Source organism: Miniopterus schreibersii (genome assembly GCF_964146895.1).
Source record: "Miniopterus schreibersii genome assembly, chromosome: 19".
NCBI lineage: Eukaryota > Metazoa > Chordata > Mammalia > Chiroptera > Miniopteridae > Miniopterus > Miniopterus schreibersii.
Window position 1 is genome coordinate 26,819,047 of NC_138119.1, and position 25,870 is coordinate 26,844,916.

At 43.0% G+C, this 25,870-nt stretch overlaps 1 protein-coding gene across 2 annotated transcripts in view; it reads left to right on the top strand.

Moving 5' to 3' along the window:
• KCNH1 (potassium voltage-gated channel subfamily H member 1) overlaps positions 1-25,870 on the top strand; it is a gene marked incomplete at both ends in the record, with an annotated part of 265,348 nt that overhangs the window by 27,334 nt on the left and 212,144 nt on the right. For both annotated transcript variants that reach the window (XM_081121280.1, XM_081121281.1), the window contains 2 exons: positions 10,661-10,789; positions 17,910-18,028. In XM_081121280.1, the coding sequence (XP_080977406.1) occupies positions 10,661-10,789; positions 17,910-18,028 (248 nt within the window). The remainder of the gene's footprint in view (positions 1-10,660; positions 10,790-17,909; positions 18,029-25,870) is intronic.

Sequence of the window (25,870 nt, forward strand, 5' to 3'; positions counted from 1 at the left end):
TACTGAGAGACTCGTGCCAGCCTGGGCACAGAGCTCCACTTTATGGGTGATGTTAAGGCATTTTCAAGAGGAATGTGGTCATGTGCAGTTTTTACCTTACCCTTTGACTTTAGGGAATAAAGTCTGTGGGAGGTATGGCTCCACTCTATTTTAAAATGTTGATTCTCTAAGCCTTGTGAAGTAGGCATGGCTGATCTTATTTAGCTCCATCGTATAAGAAGTTAAATAGCTTAATTCCTCACCTGAGGTCATGCAGAGCCAGGACCTGGTGGTTTCCAGTGCTTGTCCATGGCCACTCTTCCCAGACTGTGACAATGCAACTGGGGGCAAGGCAGGGCCAACACACATGGTGGTGTGGGTGATACCCTACTTAGGGGGCACCCAGACACCAGCTGTGGCTGACTTGCTGAGTCCTCTGTGCCGAGGAAGGAACTTCTCTTTCTAATTTACACAGAGATGTCTGTGGGGTCCAGGGGCTTTACAGAGGCTAAAGCCTGTATATGACACGTGAAGCATAAACTGATGCAGACAGTTTTGGTTTCTTCCCAGGAATCTGCTCTGGCCACAAACTCTTCCAAATCCCCCCCTCTCCTGAGGAATTAGAAACTTGAAATTATTTGTTAAGCCTGGGAATTTTATACCAGTCAGACCAAATTCTATGCTTTTTTTCAACAGCTTTTCGTTGACTTACTATGTCAGACGCTAGGCTTGCTGCCAGGGATGTGATTTCGGAAAGACAGGCGCGGCTTCTACGCTTATAGCATTTCCAGGGGTAGGGCCAGCATCCACAGGTCAGAGCCATAGCGTCTTGACGGTGACGCCACACAGGGGACTTACTTAACCCCAGCTTGGGAGGTCAGGGAAGGAAGTCTTCCTAACAGGCAGGAAGTCCACGCAGAAACTGAAGGACAGGTGGGAGTGAGGCAGACAGAGGACTGGGAGTGCCCCAGGCGGTCGCACGTGAGAGTGGGCCCTGAAGTCTCGAGAGACACACAACAGGGCTTCTCCTACTTGGACGTGCCTGGGAAGTCACCAGAGAACTGAATGACTGTTACCATTCAGAAGGCCTGGGGAAGGTCAGAGATTTTGCTCCCAGGTGACGGTGATGCTGCGGATCCAGGTGCCACACTCTGAGGCTGGGACAGAAAGCAGCTACAGAGAAGACTGACTTCTGGGCCCACGGTGTGTCTTTCTTTCTTCAGGACCAACCCTTGCACCCAGCATAGTGCCTGACACGGAAAGTGCTCCATCAGCATTCATGGAATAGTTACATAAAATATAAGTAACTGCGGGGTGACCAATGGGGCTGCAAGGTTAGTAAGGGCCAGTGACACAGCCACCTTGAAGAGTTTAGAATTTTTCTTAGGAGCAGCAGTGGCGGGGGACAAGGGTGGGGGTGATGGGTATGGAGGGGTTTTAAGCAGGGTTAAGTAGATAATCAGATTTTCATTTTAGAAAGATGATTCCTGTAAAGTGTGGGTATGGAATGGAGCATTGGAGACTGGAGGTTGGGGCCCTTTAGGAATCACCCTGGTGACAAGGTGAGTGTGGCCTGCTCAGAGGAAGAGGCATTTGAAATGGGGAGATGTGGGGTGGAAGGGGCAGTGGGAGGAGGCTGAGTGTCGGACTTGCCAGCGGTGCCCACTAGAGGGCTTGTCTTCAGTTAGCCCAGCCCCAGGCAGTGCCCAGGAAGAGGCAGGCTCCTCTTTTACCGTCAGGACTCATCTGGCCCCAAGTAAACCTCTCCAAGAATCTAGCGCAGAGCCTGGCCTGGAGGAGGTGCTCAGCGAATGCTTTAGTGACTTTGAAAGGATCTTGATAGTCACCAAGAAACAGATGAGTGAAAAAAAAGCATGTGATTCAGAATGAGGGCGTCGGAGCCGGGGAGTGGGCAGTGTGGGGCCGGACTGACGGATGATGCCCCTGAAAAGCAGACTGAAAGCGGTGACGGGAGGAGAGAAAGGAGGAGGCGGAGTTTGCTTCTGCTTTCAAACTCTGTGGTTCATTAGATGGGAGCTCTCAGCATTTTAAATCAGCATAGGGTCCCGTGGGGGAAACGTCACCCCCGTTGAGATTATTAAAATGTGAAATGTCATCATCTAAAAGAATGTTTATTTTTTCATTTTTTAAATTAATGCATTTTTACTACAGAGAATACTTGAGGGTACAAAGGAGAAAACAAGCACCCCAAAGCTCAAAGACTCAAAGGAATACTACTGTCCTCTTAGCTTTTTGGTGTGTTTCCTTAGGCTCGTGCACATGTTACATAATTGATATTTTGACATAGATGCAACTTGAAGTCCTACAATCATATAATCTTCATCACAAAAATTTCCCCGTCATTAAAATTCCCCATAAACATCATTTAGAAAGAATTTTATTAATACTTCCTCTATTGTTGGATATTTATAAGGCTCTAAATTTTCTTTGTTAAACACAATGTTAAAGTGAATTATCTTTGTGCGGAGATATGTTGTGGACATTAAGAAATAGTTCCTAGAAGTTGAGTATTACTGTGTCAAAGATTGTGAACTAAGATTTCTGAGACATTTTGCCAAGTAGTGTTCTGGGAAACTGAACACATTTCCAAGTTCACTTGAAGATGACAAGCATTTCACTCACTGTACTGCACCAGCACTGGATAGTATAACTTATCAGATTGCCTACAATTACATTTTTTGGTTTAATGAATATTTTTTAATGCTAGTGAGAGTGAGTATTTTTCCTATTTACTATCTATTTAAAATTACCCTTTTATGTTAATTGTTCAGATCTTTGCCCATATATTCTATTTAATTCTAGTGATTTTCTTACTTATTTTTATAAGCTTTTAATAAATTGTTTTGATTCTTTTTTCCTCACTCCCATTCTTTAGTATTTGCAAGGGCAATTCTGTAGAAAGGATCTTCTATTGATAAGCGTTAATGTTTGTCTAACCTTTTGCGGAGTTGGGAGTACAAGGCTTCAGGGTGTGTTTTAGAATGAGTGTGTGAAATACTCATATCTTGAAGGATGGATTGTTTGACATGTCTTGATGGAAAGTTTATTTCTGTTGGTCAGTCTGACTAATAAACTTGGGGATTTTGGTAGTGCTATATATTTTGTATTGTTACTTAAATCATTCTCAGTATGCTAAAAAAATTTTCTTGCATAAATGACAGTCATCATTGATAAACTCGTTCAGTAAATATTTAGGCAGTCACTATTGTGCTAGTCAGTTACTTTTCCCATTTTTCAAACAAAAAAATCAAGAACTATCAGCCCTGAGCGAAAGCAGTACACCCTCTGGGCGACATACCCCAGTGTGTAACAGACTCCACAACTTGTGGCCAGGCTGGTGGCCCTGTGTTCGGCAGCTCTGGGTCAGATTCTCCATCAGAGGAGCCCGGGAAAAGCATCTTAACAGCTTCTGCCAAGCCAGCCAGGAGAAGCTGCAGGCCAAGTACTTACTGATTACCTACTGTAGGCCTGTGGGTATCCAGACATAAGAAGCTGACTCTGCCTTTGAGAAGGTTACAATCTAGTCTTGGGGACAAAGCTAATAAGAAAACAATTGTACTTTGCCTATTTTCCTAATGGATTGTCTTTTACTGATTCAATGTGAGAAGCTACTTATAGTAAGTGGTATTGATCCTATATCATACACATAATGAAAAATATTTCTCCTATTTAAAAAAATTTCTTTTTCATTAGAGACTTCTAAAAATACTATATAGAAATACAACATTTTTGTGTCAGTGTTTTTTGTTTAAAAAAAAAATCTTTATTGATTTCAGAGAGAGGAAAGGAGAGGGAGAGATAGATAGAAACATCAATGATGAGAGAGTCATTGATCGGCTGCAGCCGGCAACCCAGGCATGTGCCCTGATCGTAATCGAACCCGGATCGCCTGGATCCTAGGTCGACGTTCAACTGCTGAGCCACGCCCGGCCGGGCTGTCAGTGTTTTTCTTTATGTTTCTGAGCTTTATATGATGCTTAGGAAGCTCTTCTCCTTACTTAGATAATAAAAATATTGTTCCATTTTTATAGAATATTTAGAACAATAACCATTTAGAATTTATTTTTATGTTATGTGACATAGCAATCTAATTTAATTTACTTTTCACACTGTTTATTCAGTAGTCCAGTACAGTAGTCCCCCCTTATCTGCGGGGGATACATTACAAAACCCCTGTGGAAGTCTGAAACCCTGGGTAATATTGAACTCTCTATATACTGTTTTTTCTCCCTATATGTACATATCTTTTCACTTAAAGGAAGCACTTTGTGGCTTCTCATTGGCATTTCTGAATTGCCGGCATCACTACTCTTGCACTTAGGAGCCATTATTAAATAAAATAAGAGTTCTTTGAACACAAGCACTGCAATACTGTGACATTCTACTTGATCACCAAGACAGCTACTAACTGACTAGTGGGTTAGGAGCATATACAGCGTGGAGACTCTGGACAAAGGGATGGTTCACATCCTGGGCGACAGAGCAGGACCTCGCAAGATTTCATCATGCTATTCAGAATGCTGTGCAATTTAAAACGTATGAAGTGTTTATTTCTGGAATTTTTCCATTAAATATTTTTGTACCGCGGTTGACTGCAGGTAACTGAAACCGTGGAAAGCGAAATTGTGAATAAGGGGGAATTTCTGTGCTATTTTTTAAAGAATCTGGCTCTTTCCTTCTAATTTGAAATGCCCTTTTCTTTATATGCTAAATTCACATACATTCCTGGGTTTGTTTCTCTTCTCTCCTTTTCCAGGAATCCTTTTATAACTTATTAGCTATGTAAGTTTGGTTAAAAATGGTTTCCCACTGGTCGTCCCCATGTTTAAAATGGGAATAGTGTCCTAGTAGCAGTTTCACCTCACAGAGTTGTGAGAAGTAAACCATGTTTCGGGGCTTGGCCTCATTGCAAGCGCTCAGTAAGTGATGTCATTCTTTTCATTGTTGCTTGTTTTAGGGCCAGTGCCAATGGCTCTTAATTACTGCAGTAGGTAGTTCCTGTCATTTTTCTTTTCAAAAATTTCTTGGCCATTCTTCTTCCTTTATTTTTCAATTTGGTTTGAATTTCAATTCATCAAGCTCCAAGAAAAACAAAGGGAAAAAGAACACTTGAGATTCAGATTGAAATTGTATTAAATTTATATATTAAATGGAGAGCTCTGACATTTTACCAAATTGAATCTTCTTATCTACAAACAGTGTAACTCTCTCTGTTTATTTAGATTTTTGCTTTTTGTTCTTCAATCAAATTTTTATTACATCGAGGTTTAAACATTGGTGTGTTTTTTTTTCTAGTTCCCCCCTTATTACTGTTGAGACTGGCCCCCTTCCTTCAGAACAGGTAGAGGCAGCTTCGGAGTCATTAAACACCGTGAGATGCATCTTTTTAAGTCATCCAAACAACCCTGTGAGGTGAGATTGAGCATTTCAATCTTACAGGGGAAGAATTTAAAAGGAAGGAAGAAAGGAAAGTAATCATTTTAAATACCTATGTATCAGAGACAGATGTTTGTGTTTTTAACTTAATCTTACGTAAGTCGATTACACATGAGGAAAACGGATTCCTAGGGAAGTTACAGCGACGTGGCCAAGCCGAAAAATAAACAAAGAGGGCTCAGACCCAGGGCTTGGGATTCCAGATCAGCCGTTCTAATGGCCGGTGGCCACTGCGCCCCGCTGGTGCCGCCTCGTCCCCCTCCATCAGTCATTTGTCTTAATGAAGTTGACCGCAGACCAACTGGTGTGTTTCCTGGGGCAGGCTGCCATCCCCCCGCCAACCCCCGGTCCTGTCCGAGTGGCCCAGCTCACGCAGCCCTAACCAAGAGCCAGTCATAGTGGTTTGGCCGATTCTGTTGTTGTCGGATGTGGCCTGGCTGCCTGGCTGCCTGGTACAGAGAGCACCCAGAGGAGGCCCAGGGTAGGGAGCAGACGATAGAGGCCAAAAACACGACCATACACCTGAGCCTTGCTGTTTTATCTGACAGCTGGGGTTGCAAACCCCCACAGCCAGCTTGGGTGTCAGCTTCATCATTCCATGACCCAAGGGAGCTACGTGGGGCTGAGAATCATGGCGTGACCAGGAGGAGCCTGACCTGGCTGCCCCGGCACTGGGCACCGTCTTCCAGGGAAGGGCCACTCTCGCAGCCGCCCCCGTTGCTCTCAGCAGGGTTGTCAGCTGCTGTGTGTCTCCTGGGTCTGTGGATTGATCTTCCTGTAGTAGAATTTTTATCATTGGCCCTTTGTTCTTTTCACAGAAACAGGACATCAAGTGCCTGTTGTTGTTTTTTTTTGTTTTTCCACTGCACCTAGTTGGGCGGAGGAAGCAGAATTTTAAACTCTTCTTTGCAATTGTGTGTGGGGGGTGTGTGTGTGTGTGTGAATATTTGTGCATTTATTTTCTTTCTTGTATCTTGATATAATGGATCTTGCTGCAGAATCTGGGCTCCAAGAGAGATCCAGGGAGGCCAGCTGCCCTGGCCTCTGCCTCTGTGCAGATCTAGATCTGAACGGAGCCAAAGGGCTCGGGAATATCCTCGAGGGCATCCAGACAGGTGGAAAGGAAACTGGGTGGGTGGGGCTCCGACTTCGGATGGTTCATATTCACTTGAAGCAGTTGTTTAATATATTGAAGCTTTGAGTAGTATTTTATTAGTTAAAAATACTTTGCTCTTAAGAGAAAAATCTGCTCTGTGACACCTAGGAAGGACTCATGGTTTCTGTTGGAAGACTTTCAGAAGTGACTATTTAAACCCATTCTACGTGCTTTTCTAGATTATTTGGGTAGTGATAATTTGGCAGAGAGGCAGGTCTGAGTGACTGTGAAGACACTGGAAGCAGCATTTATTACTCTGAAACTCAGCAAGCCTTTCTAGAGCACCTACCCTGCCAAGGTCGTTGAGTTTCACCATCCCAGGACGGCGGCTCCTGGAGTTGAGCAATGTAATGGCCTAATGTGACCCTATGCCTAACACTGCATTAGATGCCATTGGAATGTGGGGTGCCCCATGATAAGGCAGAAAGTAGATCAGATCTTCTTGGAGTGGATTATGATCTATTTAAAGAAACAGTTCTCAATTGTTAAGGTTATCTATTCCATAGATAGCACCATCTTTCCCTGCTTGTGATCAGAACTAATTGAGAGAGATATAGGAATTCAGCAAAGGGAAGTTAAAATATCATCTTTATGACTAGTAAAGCTGATCCTGGAAAATGTGGTTCATATCTATGCGCAAGTGAGTTTTTCGAAAATAAACGAAACCTCAACTAAAATAGAGTTGGGAGGGCCTCTAGGGGGGGCTCTCATGACCTACCACTCATCATGGATTACCCCAAACAGGAAGAGACCCACACCTCGCATCTCCAACAGGGGGCTGTTTCCACTTGACTCCCCAGCAGGAGGAAGGAAGATCTTCTCCCTGCCTGGCAGCAGCTTAGCCCTTTTCATAACCCTGTCAGTGGAAAGCACTACACTTGGAACTCCCAGCTTTCAACAGTGGACTGTATTTGTAAAAGCCCCTCCCAACCCCACAGTCCCCCACCCCCTTTCCTCCATGAAGAAAAAAAAAATGTTTCTTTCCTTTGTTCTGCAGACTTGCCTGTGGTCTTGCCATAGCTTCCATATCTGGAATTGTAATTCTTTGCTATTTCTGAAAAAGCCCATTTTTGCAGTAAAATAACTGACTTTTATTTTTTTTAGATGAACAGTTTCTTAAAGTGAATCCTAGAATCGGATAGACCTAACTATCCATCCCAGGTAACACGAGAGAACTTCACTTCTCCTTCTAGCAGCCATATCCCCTGTCCTCTGACCCCTTCAGCCCACATTTATAGAATGGAGGAGCAGAGCAGAACACAGACTAATCTCTAAGAAAGTAGAGGGGAAGCCCTGGCCAGGTGGCTCAGTTGATTGGAACATTGTCCCATGTACTGATAGGTCATGGGTTCGATGCCTGGGCAGGGCACATACCTAGGCTTTGGGTTTGGCCCAGGTTGGGGCACGTGTGGGAAGCAACCAATCGATGTTTCTCTCTCACATCAATGTTTCTCTCTCTCTCTCTCTCTCCTCCCCTCTCTTTAAAATCAATGAAAAATGTTCTCGGGTAAGAATTAAAAATAACAGTAGAAGGGGAGAAGTGCTGGAGCTTCGCAGGCGCAATTCTTGCCCCCAAATTACCAGCATGGGAAAAAGGCCTGGAGTGTTATATGGAAAGTTGTCCTTCTGCAGGGAAACACCAGATCAGGGAAAAGGAGGTTCCCTCCCTCAGCAAGTCCAAATGATCAGCTGGAGATGAACTCTAAGGCAGTACATACCGACTATATGGATTTTTGGTACTAGATACATATTTAGATACTGAAAAGGGATCATCAGAGTAGCATGTGTTTACTAGGGGAAGATTCCTGGAAGCAAGCAGTGGGCACAATTTAGGGGAGAGAAGCATTCAGATTTAATAGGCTCAACTGTTGAAATGAGGAGAGTTCATGAGCTTGAACTGTGATAAAATGAAAGGGCTCCCAATATGACTAACGTAGTGGTTCTTGTGATCTGGAAGATGTGGGTTGATGTCATCAACCCCACTAGTCATGAGTGGAATATAAAGATTAGACGTACACCCCCAACTGGAATTCTCACAGGTACAGGGCACAGCTGATACAGCGCAGTGGAGGGCCCATAGGTGGGTTCTGGGGATTCCAGCAAGACAGCACTCCTGGTGTTAGGCACCATGCATGGGGGCCTCTCACCTGATTTATTACTAGTTTGATAAATTAGAAGTGCTTTCTGGTTTGCCACTTTAAGAGAAAGTCACTTAAAGTTTTCTTTAGAGTAAAAGGAAGATAGTTTTCTGCTTTGTTTGCTTGTTGTTTTACCAGCCAGGATAAACCTGAGAGCTGTGGGTATGTGGGCTTAGTCAGTGTGATGCTTGCTTCTGAGTTTTCTGTTGCTTAATTGAAAATGGTTTAAAATCCCACAGTTTCTGAGGAGAGGACTGGGAGAAGCAGTAACACAAACTTTCCAGAAACAGTGGATAATTCAGAGGCCACATTTTCTTGATTTTGGAAAGCCATTTGTGATTTTTGTATGATGGATTTTTCTTTCAAAACATATTTTTCTTGGTGACATTGTAATCCATTTGTCTTCTAAGAGCACCCAGAAACTGGTAGCTGAAAAATATGGAAAGGGAAAATGAACAGAGAATTAAAATTAACTATAGAGGAACACATAGGTAATTAAGATGTAAGGTGAACATTTCTCATTTAATCTATTTGCTGCCTATTTTACATGGGTTAGTCATACATATGTATAAGTGGTGTAGCTGGATATGTAAACTAGTATATGTATTAAGTTAGACTGGATAATCCTAATGTTAATCAAATATATCTGTCTGTCTGTGTTGAATAATATAGAGGTTGATGTGATTGCAGGCAGAGAGACCCCAGTCACCTCTTGGGGATCTGTTCCTATCTCCAAGATTCAGTGAGTTATTTGCTTGCTATCTCCTAAAATAAAATGAAATACTGAGCCCAGTGCCTGGAACGTAGGAAGCTTCTCTAATACTTAACAATGAAGAGAAATATTTACAGTGTTTTAACTTGAAAATGGTTATAAAATAATATGTAAAATACTAGCCCAGTTATGGAAAATTCAACAAATAGTTAGTAGGTTCTTATATACCAGATGGTGTTTTAGGGACTGGGATACAAGAACTAGATGGGTAAGAACTTATCATTGCTTTGTGTCTCATTTAATTTTGTATCACAGATTGCTGATGCCCTCTAGAGACAGAACACACTTGTTTGTTTTCCCTCATTATGTTTTGGAAGCTGGATACTGACTTTGTGTAGGTATTTGGCCAGAGATCCCTGAGTGGGTATATGAGAAGCCAGTCAGGTGAGCCCTGCCCATCTTCTTCTGTGGACTAGGGCAGTGCTTTGGAAGAGCTCATTTATCCCCCTCTTTAGCTCAGGAACAAGGACTGGAAGTTGAAACACATTCATCGAGCCTCCTCAAGGCACTAATGTAATCACAACCCCAAACCACCTGGCGTCTTCCCTTTCTAGGGGAGCCTTTGCTGGGAGAATCATTGTGGTGATTCTTTCCCTTCTTAAAGTGTTGACGTTTGCCATTATATTTCACCTTCTGGATTTTTATTTTGGGGAGAGAGACTTAGAAATTTAGTTTCTGGTCCATGATTGATTGAGCATGTGAGCCAAATTGATGGATTCCCGAACTGGATTTCGACACTGGGGCCCTCTGGGAAATTTGAGTTTGCATGGTCTGCTGGCCATGTTGGCAGTGCCCATTCTGGTCCCTACTCTTTACTTGTCCACTACATGGTCTAAAGTAAGCCTTTGTCTCTGAACCTTACTTACTACCATCCATCAGGAGGGATTTTCAACCCATTTTGTAACTGTTTTACAAGGGTTAAGAGATCTGCACTCACAAAATTATTTTAACAGAAAAAAGCCCCGCTGAGTTGTCACAGAGAATGTTTTTATTCCAGCAAGAAGAGAAATTAATGGTATAATAACCCCAACACCTGAAGGAACAAAGCTTTTTAAAAAGAGAATTAGTATTTGGAGCTATTCACTCTCAAGTCTTTGCTTCCATAGCCCCTCAAACAAGAATGCAAATTACTGACCAACCTTTTGATATTTCTTTCAGGGACACCTGTGTGGTTCTTTGTGAAAATCGCTCCAATTCGAAACGAACAGGACAAAGTGGTTTTGTTTCTTTGCACTTTCAGTGACATAACAGCTTTCAAGCAGCCAATTGAGGATGATTCATGTAAAGGTTTGTAATTCTGATTTGTACAAATATATTTATGCCTTTTCTTTTGCCTGTATTGTGACTTGCATTACAGAGAATTTGAGGTTGCCAAGGCAATCTCTGCACAAAGATCAAGATTTAAACTTTAATATCTGTTGGGTAAAGTGTTGTATCGCTCTGGAATATACTGAGGGAGGGGAAGGAGAAAGAAAAAAGCTTTGTTTGGGAAAGCATTCGAATCAACTTTATACCTTTTCAGATCAACCCTTTCCAATAAAGTTTAGAAGAAGGTCATTGGGCACCTCTGGTATCGTCAGAATCCTTTTGGGTTTTCACATGGCAGATGTCAGTCACCTAAATGAGGCAGTCATTCCATGGCCACATTCATCTTTTTATATACACACTTCTTTAGATTTGACTAATGGCATTTCAAGATTGTTAAAGAGATTTGAGCCCCTTCCTACCTGTGTGGTTGAGTAAGTCTGCAGCCAGTTAATTTATTTGAAACTTGGTATTAATGAGCATGGGTAATATTTCCATATGTGTCATTTAATCAGCTGTGACCCCATAGTTTAGCTCTCGCCTCAGCCATATCCCATGCATGTATTGTTTGAATAATATTGGTGATTAGAAAAAGAGATGCCTCAGAATTCTAGAACAGCTGTACTTCTGTTACTTGGTGATAGACTCACTCATGATTGTCATCTCGCTACCACCTAGAAAGGCCATTTTCTTTTTTAACTGAATAAACTCGTAAATAACATTTTAAAGGTAATCAGATATTTTGACACTTATTTTTGCAAGTTTTCTCTTAACAACTTAAAATGTGTGATTTGGTTGAGCCGGAATGTTTTCTGTTCATCACCACTGGAACGTATGCAGGTGTTGTTTAGTGGGAAAGGCGTACTCAACAGGGGACACTCCTCACATGTCACCTGCTGTCTGCATTTGATTCTCATGAAACCTGAAAGAAGAGATAAGTCACGTTGCGTGTAATAAATGAGATTCCCTTGTGTGATTGATTCAGTGAGACTCAGCTTATCTTCCAGAAATAAAACACTCCACTTCATTTAACCTGCTTCCATGATCTATTTCCTTTCTGATAAGAGTTTTGATGTACACACACACACGCATACACACACACACACACACTCTCTCTCTCTCTCACACTTACCTGTTAGCCAAGGGAACCAGATATTAATTCTCTTTGTCCGTGAAATCAGTAGTAGTAACATGAGCCTTAAATTGTAAAAATGTAAGACACACACACACACACACACACATACACATACGCCTTAGTCCTCAGTGTAGGCATGCTGCTAGTGGATCATGCCTAACATCTCCTGGACGTGCCTTTGTAAGCCTGTCCATTTCAGATGCCATGGCATTTGCATTTAGACCTTCCCACTCATCATGTCACTGTGCCCCTGGCCCCTGTTGATTTGGTGGTCTGCTTAGGACAAGGTCAAATTTTATACTAGTCTGTTTATGATGGAAGAACGTGATAATTCTCTAGGCCTTGTTCATTATGAGCCTATAAACTGCAGTTCTGGCCACGAGGATCAAATTGAGATGGAAAATGTGCTGCCACGTGGCTGGATTGCTCTCTGACTTGACATTTCTCCTTGGATGTACTCTCTCATCATGAGATTCCCACAGATCCGGGGGGTTTCAGTACAGCACTTCCATTAGCATTCAGGGTCTTAAGAGCCTTGCTGACTCAGGCTTGTTTAAAATTCACTTTTGAGATGGAATGGAAGGGTGGATAATCCAAAACCTCAGAAAAATCCCCTGATAATTGCTCTTTGGCATAGCAGCATGAGATGTCTTCCCACCATTGGATTAGTCATTTTTTAAGTCGGTTGTGTTGATTGTCTCTAAAATGCCTCTGTCTTCTCAAATCATGTAGTGCCTACCTTTGGGCTTGGGAATGGGGTGAGTGTGTCCTAACAGTAGATTCAAGAAGCCAATTGGTGCCTAATATTTTCCCACAAACAACCCACAAAGGGGTAAACACATGGTAATAGTCTAGTCAACACCTGACACCAAATAACTCACCTTTCTCCCAGAGCTCTGAGCACAGGTGATGGGCCTGGGGAAGCTCCCGGAGCCCCCTCTTTCATTTAATGTATTAGTTGTCATGATCCTTTCGATGAATTATCCAGGCCCCTGACTTCCTCTTCTTCTCTTTTCTGTCCAACTTTTGGCTCATTCTCATGTTCTCTGACAAAAAGTGCCCCCAGATGGCATGGAGCAAGAATGAAGACTAAACTAGGTTTGCTGTTTGGTAACAGTTTTGGGGCGTGTGTGTGTGTGTGTGTGTTTGCAGGCTGAAATAAGAATCTGTGATGCTCTAAGGGTTTCATTTGTTTCTTACCTCTTGCTTTTCTGTTATTATGGGTAATTAGAAGTAGGCTACAGGGTATTTTTTTTCTGTTCCATTTTCCCTGCTGAGCCAAGAGCCTTGGGCAGGTGCGCAGAGGAGAATCAGAGTGTAAGGCTCAGGATCTTCTCTCTGCCTTGCTCACCAAAGAACGTCACCCCTCTTGTTTGCTCTCACACCCTACCAAGTCATCTCACATTAAAGGAGCAAATCCATTTTCAAAGATGCATGTATTGACTTCTAAATTTAGACTTAAACTTGGGCCAAAGGCAGACAGCAAAAGCAATGGAAAACTCCAGAGGAGATTTTTTTGAAGGCCAGAGATTTAGAACCTTTGGAGATGAGAGCTCTGGCAAGCGGTTGTAGCTGCCGACCTGTCTTCATGTGTCTTCAGGTGGGAGATTTCTGAGGCACTCTTGGGAAAGAAACAGAGTGATGGACACAAGCCAGGGGCCCCTTCTTCCCTTCCCCCTGTATTAACATTTTATCTTGTTCCCTTAAGGTGATGGGAAGGTGGTGACTTAGTGACTGCCACTTGAAGATGTCATTGTAGATTTTTGTTTATTTGTACATTGATAGGGAAAAGATGGGGAAGACTTGGGGACATTTAGGCAGTGTCCTCATTGACTGTCCGTCCTGGTCCTGTGTGTGCACTGTTCCCTTCTGTATGCTGGGTTATGGCATTAGCTCCTCTCAGAGAATCTGGGACTCTACAGATTAGGACAAGCCTGGCCTCACAGCCTTCCCACGGGGGTGAGGCTACCCTACCGGGGTCCTCTGCAGCTTCTACTCAAAGAGGCATGGCGTGATGTCCCAGGGAGGGGCCTGTAGGTGTGTCTTTCCTGGTAACCCTGGACCTGCTCTAGGAGGAGCTGGGGTTCCATCTCTCTGGCCTGGGGAGGAAGCAGGGCTGTGTGGGCTGGCGTAGCCTAGTGGGGGGCTCACCCCAGTTGAGGCCAACAGCCATTGTGGGGTCAAGGAAAGGGGAAGTGGTTGTCCTTGCCGAGAATGGAGAGAGGACCCAGTAGGTCCTCTTGCGTGACTGCTAGATTGCACACTGTGTCCCTCCTTCTGTCTTTCCTTTCATGCGCCCTCTTTCCCTCCTGCCCACGGTAACTATGTACCTGGTGCACAGGAGGGGTGGGCAGTTCTGCTGGGGGTGGGACAGTGCCTGGGGAAGGCTTCCTCGGAGGAGGGGGCATCAGCTATTTCTTTCTCTATTATAGTTTTCTTTCAATATTGTTTTGTATTGGTTTCAGGTGTACAGCATAGTAAACAGCCAGTGCTTTACAGAGTGTTCCCCCGATATTTCCAGTGCCCACCTGCACCACACACAGTTACTGCCATGGGATTGCCTGCATTCCCTATGCTGTGCTTTCCATCCCCGACACTATTTTGTAACTGCCAATCTGTACTTCCCAAGCCCTTCACTTGTTTTCACCCAGCCCCCTAACCCGCTCCCCTGGTGCGACCACCCCGGCTGCCTTTCCTGAACCAGGCTCGCATCGGCCGTCCCCTCCCAGTTAGCCCTTTGGACAACAGGAGATTCTTTTTTTCCAGGAGTGTTTCTCCTGATTGCTTTGCTGTAACGGACATCGTCGGTCCCTTTTTGCTTCTCTTCCTGTATTTTTAATTTTATTGCACGGCTGTTACTCCAGTCACCCAAACCAAGAGCCCAGAGGCCACCTGGATTGCCTCTTCTCTCCCTCTGCAGCTGTTGTTCACTGAGTCCCGGTGATTCTGCCTCTGGAGCTGTTCTCAGGTTTCCCCTTGTTGCTTGGCCCAGACTACAACCTAGGTCTAGGCCCACATGGTGTCTTGCCTGGGGTCCTAATGGTCTTTTATCTGTCAACCTTTTTTATTTAAGTATACTAAGTATACTATACTGCCATTCTGTCCTTAAATGAACTCAGTGTATATCTCCTGCCCATCATATTTAAACTCCTTCAGTGGTCCTCCATGGGTTTTAGGATGAAGTTTAAATCCCTTAACTTGCTTTCTAGGTTTTTCCCGCCTAGGTTCTGCTTGATTTGGTCTCCAGCAACCTCTTTAGCATCATGTCGGGCCATTGTCTGCACTCCCCTCTCCTCTACAGGCCAGGCCGCGTTCATCCAGCCATTCAGAACGTCCTATTCTTCACTGGCATATCACCCAATTTTAAGATTTTCTGCCTTCCTAGGTGCTCTTCCTGCTGTGTGAAATGTCTGTCCTTAACTCCTACTCATCTTTCAGAATTTTGCTCTAGTGTCACCTCTTCTTGGAAGCCCTTCTTGACTCCCCAGCCTGAATTAGATACGCCTTCTCTGGACGGTCTTGGCCATGGCATTCTTGACTCATCTCTGTCATAGAACTTAGCTAGCTCTGTAGCATGGTTTTTATTTATTTGTCAGTCTCCCCTACTAGAGTGCATGCTCTTTGAAGCCAGAGTCTGTGTCTTCATCTAGTAACTCCAGTATCTAGCTCTGTGCCTGCTATATAGTGGTTATGTTTATAGAATTAATACATGAAGGTGTAAAATTCGTTCATCTGGCTAGGTAATGGCCCCTAGCAGAAAGGGTTCCGTAGTTCAGAAAGGAAGACATAGAGGTATAATAGAGGGTTTCCCGATGCTTGTCCATGTCTTCATCCAACACGCATTCACTTTCCTGTGCTCTCCACTCAGCCAGCTCTTTCAAGAGCCACGTTCCTGGAAGGCGACTCAGGGCTAAGCCAGAGAGCGAGAGGCTAGCCCGAGCCCAGAGAAATGCCAGAGGTCCAGGGATCTTTCTTCCCACCCTCTTGTGCCATATCAGCTGATGGACCAGGTCGTGAGCTCCCTGCCAGGCAGGGCCTGGGGTGTCTGCCCTGCCATCACCTTCTCATCATTGGTCCCAGAGTATGGGTCATGGTGGGGTGGGGGTGATGGGAGAGGGGGATGGGGTGGGTGGTGGTGGGGGGTTGCAGATCCCTTGTTGATATTTGCATGCACAGCTGTTTTCTGTCTGGTTGAAAAATATACTTTCTGCTCTCCTTGAAAAGCTTCGTAGAATTCAATTCCAGCTTTGTTTTGTCTCCAAGGAGAGCCTGAGTGAAGAGACTAAAAAATTCTAGTTCACAGTTCACACAGGCATATTCCAGTGGGTGCATACATAAAGGGCACATTTGGGGGAGATGTCAGAGGCCTCTGCAGAGTCTGGGCTGCCCCTCTTGTTAACATGAACAGGACCCTCAAAACCCGACCATCACACGCCTCTCTCCAAGCTGACTCCAGCAGGCCCATTTCTCTGCTTCGTGGCATCAGGATGCCTGACAAAAGCACCACTGCCTTTTATTAAAGCTCAGAATTTCCTGAATGTGATAAAGAGAACTTATTTGCTATTCTTGCCATGTTGAGAAAAATGTATCCAGATTTTGATTCTTAAAGATTGTGCAAAGAAAGGGCCATTCTGCTTAACTGCATCGTCCTCTGGATTCGGAGTCTGTCCTAGGACAGTGCTTCAGGGCAGCACTTGGCAGATGAGATTTCTGGGGCCAGGCACTGAATACTGCCAAACGTAAGGCACAAAAATAAAGCCACCTTGTCCTGCTTTTAGCTGTCATGAAAAAAGTAGTTGCATGCTCTGTTTGTTTGCTGGAGACCCTCAGCCCCAAGCTTGACCTTGAGAACTCAGACAGGCTCTCCAGGTTTCCATGAGGCAATTGCCCTTGTCATCACCTTGATGCAAATTGGTTGTTGGATATTGGAATGGACAGTTGTCTTTGGGGACCTTTAAAAGGTCACTCATAGGTCTTAAATTCTCAGTAAAGATCACTTACATGCCTTAGATTCTGGGGTATCGGGTGGGCTGGATTAGAAAAAGATCAGCATTTTGCTTTTCCTGGCAGGACTAGTCCAGAGGGCCAAGGAGGCCTCCAGACAACCTCAGTTTTAGCCCGTTAATCAGAGCTCACTAAACTTAGCCCCTTTGTTTTACCCTGGAAATGCACCCTGCCTTTAGGCAGGTAGAGTATTTTAATTTTCACTTTCCAGATGAGATAACTAAGCCCAGACAACTTAAACAGCTTGTTGGTGATCACAAAGCAAGCTGGAGGCAGATATGGGACTTGAATCCAGATTTTGTTCCTGGGCTGTGGATACTAATTTCAGTATGAGGCTCCCCGAGTTTCTAGTTTTAAGGGGAACTGTCACCAACTGTCCTTCCTCCATCCTGGAACAGACTAAAATCTGCCAGCACTTTTTTCCCACCTATCCATAGATTAAATTCCTTTCTTATGCCCCTGGCTTTGGAGAATGTAATGCATGGAATAGGCATTTGAATAGCTTGTCCATTTAAAACCTGGAACCAGCTGGGTCTCTGCTAGATCAGATGTGGGGGTTGGGAACAGCCTGAGCTCAGTGACAAAGTCAGAGAAACAGCTCGACTGCCTCTTGTATCTGACTGAAAAGCCTTGGGCCAGAGTGGAAAGATCTGGGTTCTAGACTCTTTCTAGCTGTCTAGTCACTCTGTGCCTCGGTTTCCCTTTTGTAAACAGGTACTGAAACCTGCCGTACCTACTTCACACAGTTGTGATAGGATAAAGTGGCAGTGCAGGGGAAAAGTAAAGAGCCCCACAGACCTGAGCTGCCCACGTGCTTTTCTGAGCTCGAGTCTTCACTGCAACTGCTGGGAGCTGAGGAGGACGTGGGGGTGTCCGCTCCTGACAGTGTAACTTGTGGTGTGAATGTCCGTGTGCCTTCAGGTTGTGGTTGAACTTGTCTTTTTTCTCTCCCGCATGCTCCAGGCTGGGGGAAGTTTGCTCGGCTGACCAGAGCCCTGACCAGCAGCCGGGGCGTCCTGCAGCAGCTGGCGCCCAGCGTTCAGAAGGGCGAGAGCGTGCACAAGCACTCCCGCCTGGCCGAGGTAAGGGCAGGGGCCTGCTCGGCTCACGCCTCCCTTCCGTGGGCTCCGGGGCCGAGAGAACGGTACAAAGTGAGTGTGCTGGTTTGGAGGGGACCTTCAGGATCCCCAGACTCTTGTCCTGGCTGGGCTGCACACTGTGATGGGTGACTTCGGGTAAGTGACCTAACTCCCTGCAGCTCTGTCCGGACTTGCTTGAGCTTACAGGTGTCAGTTCACTTCTCTGAAGGAGTAGGGAGGGAGCCAGAAGTGCTATATGTTCAAAAGGGGGTTGTACCTGTAAACCATAAACAATTTTTTTAAATTTGAGCTACACATATTATTTAAAGGAAAAGAAGATACAGGGAGCAAAAAGAAAATAAAAACCACCTATAATGCCACTAGCCAGGGTGGTGGTCTCCCTTTTGCTGGGGCAAGTCCTTGGGTGATATTCACTCTTTTTGGTATCCTGTAATTTAAACGCTTAAAATATGTAAACTTAGCTATAATTAATACATCTTACATTAGATAATGAGGGGATAAGAGAAGGAAAGAAATAAAAGTATTTGCTTAACATATATACACATGTATATGTTATATATATAAACATTCATAACAAAATAAAAAATATTCATAATTCTTAACTTGCTCTGTAGTTTTCTACACATAATGCCTTTTAATGTGCTATACAGTTTACTTATTTTATTGTGTTTATTGTCCACTAATATGTCCTAAGCACTTAAAACAGTGTCTGGCACACAGTACATACTCATCAGTAGTGCTTTTTTTAACTGAACAAATGGATGAAAGAAAGAAAAGGATGTTAGTGTTTTTGTCTGTCTGTCCGGCAGGTAGACAAGAAATTGCTCATTAATTGGCAATGTGAGGCAAACACCTGGGTCACATCCCAGAGGCTAGTAAATATTAATTAACTTGGCTGGAGGCTTACCAATTTTATGGATCTTTCCAAAGAACCGGCTTTTGATTTTGTTGATTTTCTCTAATGGTTTCCTGCTTTGAATTTTATCGATTTCTGCTCTAATTTTTATTATTTCTTTTCTTCTGCTTACTTTGGATTTAATTTGCTCTTTTTTTTTTTTTTTCTAGTTTCCTAAGGTGGGAACTTAGATGATCAATTTTTTATCTTTTTTTCTTTTCTAATATATGCATTCAGTGCTGTAGATTTCCCCTGAACCACTGTTTTCACTGCACGCCACACATTTTGATAAGTTGTGTTTATTTTCATTTACTTCAAAATATTTTTAAATGTCTCTTGAGATTTCTTTGATCCCATGTTGTTATTTAGAAGTGCGTTGCTTAATATCCAAATGTTTTGGGATTTTACTGCTGTCTTTCTATTTTTGACTTCTAGTTTAATGTCATTGTGGCCCGAGAGCAGACATTGTGTAATTTCTCCTCTTTTAAGTTTGCAAAGGTGAGCTTTATAGCCCAGAATGTGGCCTGTCTTGGTGAATGTTCAGGTGAACTTGAGAAGAATGTGTATTCTGCTGCTGTTGTCAGGTATATCCAGTTGATTAATGGGGTTGTTAAGTTCAACTAGGTCTTTACTGATTTTCTGCCTGCTGGATCCGTCTGTTTCTGATAGAGGAGTGTTCAGGTCTCCAACTCTAATAGTGGATTCATCTGTTTGTCCTGCGGTTCTATCAGCTTTTGGCCCATGGTTCCGATGCTCTGCTGTTTGGTGCATACCCATTAAGGATTGTTATGTCTTTTTCATAACAACTGACCCCTTTTTCATTATGTAATGCCATTCGTTATGCCTGACAACTCTTCTTGCTCTGAAGTCTGGTCTGTGAGAAATTAATATAGCTACTCTCGCTTTCTTTTGATTAGTGTTAGCATGGTATATATTCCTCCATCCTTTTATTTTAACCTAGATGTGTATTTATATTTCAAGTGGGTTTCTTACAGACAACATATAATTGAGTCTTGTTTTTTTGATCCACTTTGACAATCTCTGTCTTGATTGGCATATTTAGACTATTGATGTTTAGAGTGATGTTTAAAGAGATTATTGGTACAGCTGGATTAATATCTACCATATTAGTTATTTTCTATTTGTTGCCCTTGTTCTTTGTTCCTATTTTGTCTTCCACTCTTTTTCTGCTTTTAGGGGTTTTAATTAAGCATTTTATATGACTCTGTTTTCACTCCTTTCCTAGCGTATCAATTATACTTGTTTTTTTTTAGTGATTGCCCTAGAGTTTACAATAGACATTTACACAACTAATCCAGGTCTACTTTCAAATAACGCTATGCTGCAAGCACCTTATAACAAACTATTCTTAATTCCTTCCTCCTGTTCCTTATTTGTTTGTTTGTGTGACTTCTTTTTCTTTTTTGTCATTTATCCTGCTTGGTGTTCTGTGAGCTTCCTGGATCTGTAGTTTGGTGTCTGACATGAATTTAGAGAATTCTCAGTCATTATTGCTTCAAATATTTCTTCTGTTTCTCTCTCCTTCCTCTGGTATTTCCATTACCTGTATCTTAACATCTTTTGTAGTTGTCCCATAGTTCTTGGATATTCTGTTCTATTTTGGGGTGCACTTTTTCTCTTTGCATTTCAGTTTTGGAGGTTTCTGTTGACATACCCTCAAGCTCAGAGATATTTTTCCTGATCTGTTTGGTCTACTAATGAGCCCCTAAAGTCATTCTTCATTTCTGTTACAGAGTCTTTGAGCTCTACTTTTCCCGTTTGGTTCTTTCTTAGAATTTCCATCTCTCTGCTTACACTATCTGGTTTTTGTGTGTTACTTTTTCCATTAGAGCCCTTAGCCTATTAATCATAATTGTTTTAAATTCCTGCTCAGATAATTCCAACATCCCTCAATGTCTGGGTCTGGTTCTGTTGCTAGCTCTGCCTCTTCAAATTGTGTTTTTGCCTGTTAGTATGCCTTGCAACTTTCTGTTGAAAGCTGGACAGGATGTACTGGGTAAAAGAAACTTGAGTAAATAGGCCCTTGGTGATGTGGTGGTAAGGTGTGTGGGGGGGAAGTATTCTAGTCTTGTGATTAGCTGTTTCAGTGCAGATCTGACAGAGGCCCTGCCATTCCTCCAGGGGGCTCTGCAGCAGAGATGGCCAGCTAGAGGAGTCCTGTGTAGGGACTCAGCCCCTTCCTTGTCCAGTTATTGGCAGGGGCTTCCCTGGAAAGCTTAGGTCTCTGTCCCTTCGGAAGCTACCAGGAGCCTGTCCACTAACTGCACAGCTGCAGCTGGGCAGGGAATCCTTTCTGGGAGCAGGATCGGAGAGGGTACAGCTCTGAGTCTGCCACCACCTCGTCACTGTAACTCATTCTGCCTTGATAGGGAGGAAGTTGTGGCCGGTGTGTGAGTCTCTCTGTGGCCTTCAGGCAGGAGTGACCCTGCTGGGGTTTGGTCTGGCTGGGACCACTCTAGTGCCAGCCCCTCTCTCCAAGGAATGGCTGTGGGGAAGACGTGGAGGGAAACCACCTTTTCTGTCACATCCTCTCACTTCTTCCCTCTAAAGGAGTCAGGTCGAGACATACACTGAGGTATGCAGTTGTGGTGGCCGGGCACAGGCACTTACATTCAGCCCTGTCGGGTGTGGGGCGGGGGCACTAAGTGCTGCCCTGCCCGCAGCTCGTCACCTTTACAAGGAGATCTGGTAGCTGCCGCGTGTGCTTCTGTTTCTCATGGAGATGACAAGACTAATGGGCCGGAACAGCATTCCAGGTTACAACTCATTTGACAACTTATTTAGCTGTGCGATGTGGGGCAGGTCATTTCCCATCGAAGAGCTTCCGTTTCCTCCTCTTACTTCTCTCAAAGGGAGGCCGTCGGTTCAGATGAGCACATGCCCCATAGATTAATGAGGCTCAAGGAGGATCCTGAGTGCCAGCATCCTGGCACATAGCAAATGCCCAACAACATTAGTTTAAGACTACGTTTTGACTTCTGGTTCTTTAAATCCTTTTTAAAAAACTTTCTGAAGTTTCAGAAATAAAACAGGTTCTTGATCAGATTTTAAAAGATAGAGGTATATAAAGTAGAAAGTGATAAGCTCACTGTTTCTTAGAAGTAACTACTTGTAACAGCATGTGTTTAATTACAAGTATTTGTATGTAGGATTTACATTGATTTTTAAAACAGAAATGTGGGTCATACGGTAAACATTATTTTCCAGTTTGCTTTCCCCCCCACTTACTGGTATATTTGGGGTGCTTTCCTAAGAGCACATATCCCCTTTATTATTATTATTTTTTTTAAAAGATTTTTAATTGATTTTTAGAGCAGAAAGGAGATGGAGAGAGGGAGAGGGAGGAGGAGAGAGAGAGAGAGACATGTTGATGTAACAGCACTACATGGATCAACTGCCTCCTGCACACCCCCTACCGGGGATCGAGCCCGCAACCCAGGAGTGTGCCTGACTGGGAACTGGCCACCTTTTGGTGCATGGCACGATGCCCAACCAGCTGAGCCATGCTGGTCAGGGCCCCTTTATTCTTTTTAATGGAGATTTTGTACTCCTTTGCATGACCGTATCCAAACCTACTTAGCTATCCCCCTGCTGATGGATATTCAGGTGGTTACTAATCTCGGGCATTTACAGAGAATGCTTCAGTGAATCTTCTTGTATGTGTATTGTTGGTTTTAATTTAGAAATATTTCAAGCTCTCAGAATAGTAGAGAGTAATTTGACCAGCAGTCATTTATTTATATTGTCTAGACAATAAACGTTAGTTTCTCACTTTGGATTCTTTTTTAAAAATTAAAATATTACAGGTAAAATTTAGGTCCTCTTAGGAGTTATTCCCAGAAATAATCACCAGTTATGTGTCTGCTTGCTACTGAATTTTTAATATTTTTATTACTTACGTATTTATCTGTAGAACATATACAGTATGATTATGTGTTTTTAATGTATTTACACAAATTATATCACACTGATATTTTACAACTTGCATTTTATAGCCAACATTTATTTTTGAAAGCTCTTTATTTTAAAATAATTATAGACTCACAGAAAGCTGCAAAACTAGTGCTGAGAGTCCTGTACCCTTCACCCAGCTTCCCTCAAGGGTAACATCTTATATAACTATAGGATCATATCAAGACCAGGAAACTGACAGGTGTAGAATATTGTTAATTAAACTAAAGACAATATTCAGATTTCATCAGTTTTTATATGCACTCATTTGTGTTGAAGTGTGTGTAGTTCTTTGCAGTTTTATTTCATGTATAGCTTTGGGTAACCACCACTACCACCACCAAAATCCAGACCTGTTCCATCACCACCAAGGAACTTTATATCCCCTTTACAGTCACATCCACATCCTTTCCCTATCCCCTGGAAACCATTCATTTGTTCTCGGTCTCTAGAATTCTGGTAACGTGAGAATTTTACCTAAATAGAATGGTATAGAATGAACCTTTTGAGATTAGCTTTCACCAGTGTCCTATCTTTGAGATCCACTCAGTATGTGGCAATGATTCGTTCCTTTGTCCATTGTGTGGATACACCACAGTTTGTTTCACCATTCACCCATTAAAGGATAGTTGGGTATTTCCAGTCTTTAGCTATATGAATAAAACTGCTATGAACATTCAAATGTTTGTGTGAACATAGATTTTCACTTCTCTGAGATGAATGCCTGTAAGTATGATATGTGTGTGTGTGTTTGTGTATGCATGTGAGTGTATATTTAGTTTTATAGGAAGCTGCCAAACTCTTTGCCAGCTCTAGTTGGTTGTGTCATTTTACAGTCCCACCAGTAAAGTAGGAGAGATCCAGTTTCCTTTATCCTTGCCAGCATTTGTATTGACACTTTTAAAAAAATTTTAACCACTCTAAGAAGCATGTAATAATATCTCATTGTGGTCTTAATTTGCATTTTATTAGTGGCTAGAGTTGCTTAACATCTTTTCATGAGCTTGTTTTCTAACTACATGTCCTCTTTGGTGAAATGCCTGCTCATGTCTTTTGTCCATTTGTTAGTTGAGGTCTTTGTTTTTTACTGTAAAGGTGTGTACTGTTTACACTCTTACCAGCAGTGTATGAGAGGATCATCCATTTCCCACATGCTTGTTGCCACCCAGTAATGTTAGAATTCTATAACTTTCCCAATCTGATGGGTGAGAGTATTTCACTTGGATTTACCTTACCCTGATTACTAGTGAGGTTTGATTTTTTAAATGTTTATTAGCCTCAGATCCCTTCTTGTGTGTATTTCCTTTTCATATCCTTTGCCTATTTTTCTCCTAGGTTATTCGTCTTTTCTAGTGGATTATTCCTTTTATGATTTATTAATATTCTTTATCTGTATAAAAAACTTTGCTCTAATTGATACTTTTCTTTATATTCTCACTTTCTTTGACTTGGTATTTGCCTGGCATATTTTTTCTGTCCCTTATTTTACAACTTTCTGTGTATCTTAGTCCACATATATCTAGAACGTCAACAACATCTAACTCTTACAGAGCATTTAAACTCTGTACCTCTCTAATAGTATGAAAGCATAGTATTAAACACATATAAGTTACATTAAAAGATTCATCTAATGGCCCTGTAAGGTGGGAATTACTATTGTACAGACCTTGAAATTGAAGCACACATAGTAAGTGGTGGAATCAGCATTCACATTCAGCCTGGCTTCAGATACCCTGTTCCTAACGACAACGTGAGAGTGCCTATCTTTTTGTGAGAGTGTAGTAAGCTTGTTTTTATTGCTCTTGCTGATATATTAGGGCTTCTTTCTGGTATCTAATTTTGTGTTTTCTGTCTCTGACCTCTTTTCTTTTTTTCCTTCCTCACATGCTCTCTTCTTTTTTCCCTGCCTCCCTTTACTGATTTGTGTTCAATTTCATTTCTTTGTATTGATTTGAAAGGTAGACATTCTATTTTTGTTCTCCTATTGATTACATTGATATATTTTTAACATGCAATCCAGGTACATGCTCTTAACCTGGAATCGAACCTGAGACCCTTTGGTCTGCTGGCCAGTTCTCTAACCACTGAGCCAAACCCACCAGGGCTGATGACCCCTTCTTGTGAAAAATTCCTGGGCTCTTTGGTTTCAGCCCCTACTGAGTTCCTGTTATATTCCTGGAACCTGAGGTTTTGAACTTCAATTTTTCTTAAATTTTCTTTTTAAATGTTTGTTTTAATTTTTAAACAGCATCTCGGTGTGTTTGGTATTAATGGACAGCTTACTATATTGCTTAGTCCACTTGGTTGACTGTTAGCTCTCTAAATACTTGTGCTAGTGTGAAAATGAGAGATTACTGGAATGGAATTAAGAAGTCAGGGTTTGAACACTTAAAACTGGGTGAAAACTGCCAAAGTTCACTCAATTAGGTTCTACGAGCGCACACTGGCTACCTCATTCCAGGTGCCGATTGCTTCTCTCACTATTACCAATATTCAGTGCTATCGATTGTTTTACTCAGTCTCAAGTTTTAACATTTTAATTGATTTGTAAAGAACATCTGTTTTTATGACCTGCACAAGGGTCTGATGGGATAACTACAGAGGAGGCCTCCCAGCCCTGGCAGGGGTACTGCCACGGCCCCCTCAGTAGGACAAGCCTGAGGACACGAGGTGGCGCTGAGCCCGCCACCTCTGCAGGTGGCTGGACACAGATGCAGGGAACGGAAGTTTCCTTGATGAGCATGTGCACCGCCAGCCTGCTCCTGAATGCCCAGGTGATGAGCAGGTGCCCTGCCCTCTCCCGAGGGAGAGCGGAAGGTGGGTCGTATGTCCAGGCTGTCAGGGTCCCTGGTTTCCTGGTCCCACAGGCCAGAATCCCCCGAGAGGCTGCTGGGTTGTATGTGAACAAAGTTGTAGTCCTTTGTCCTAGAAACAGGCTCTCCATGCCTTGGAATTGA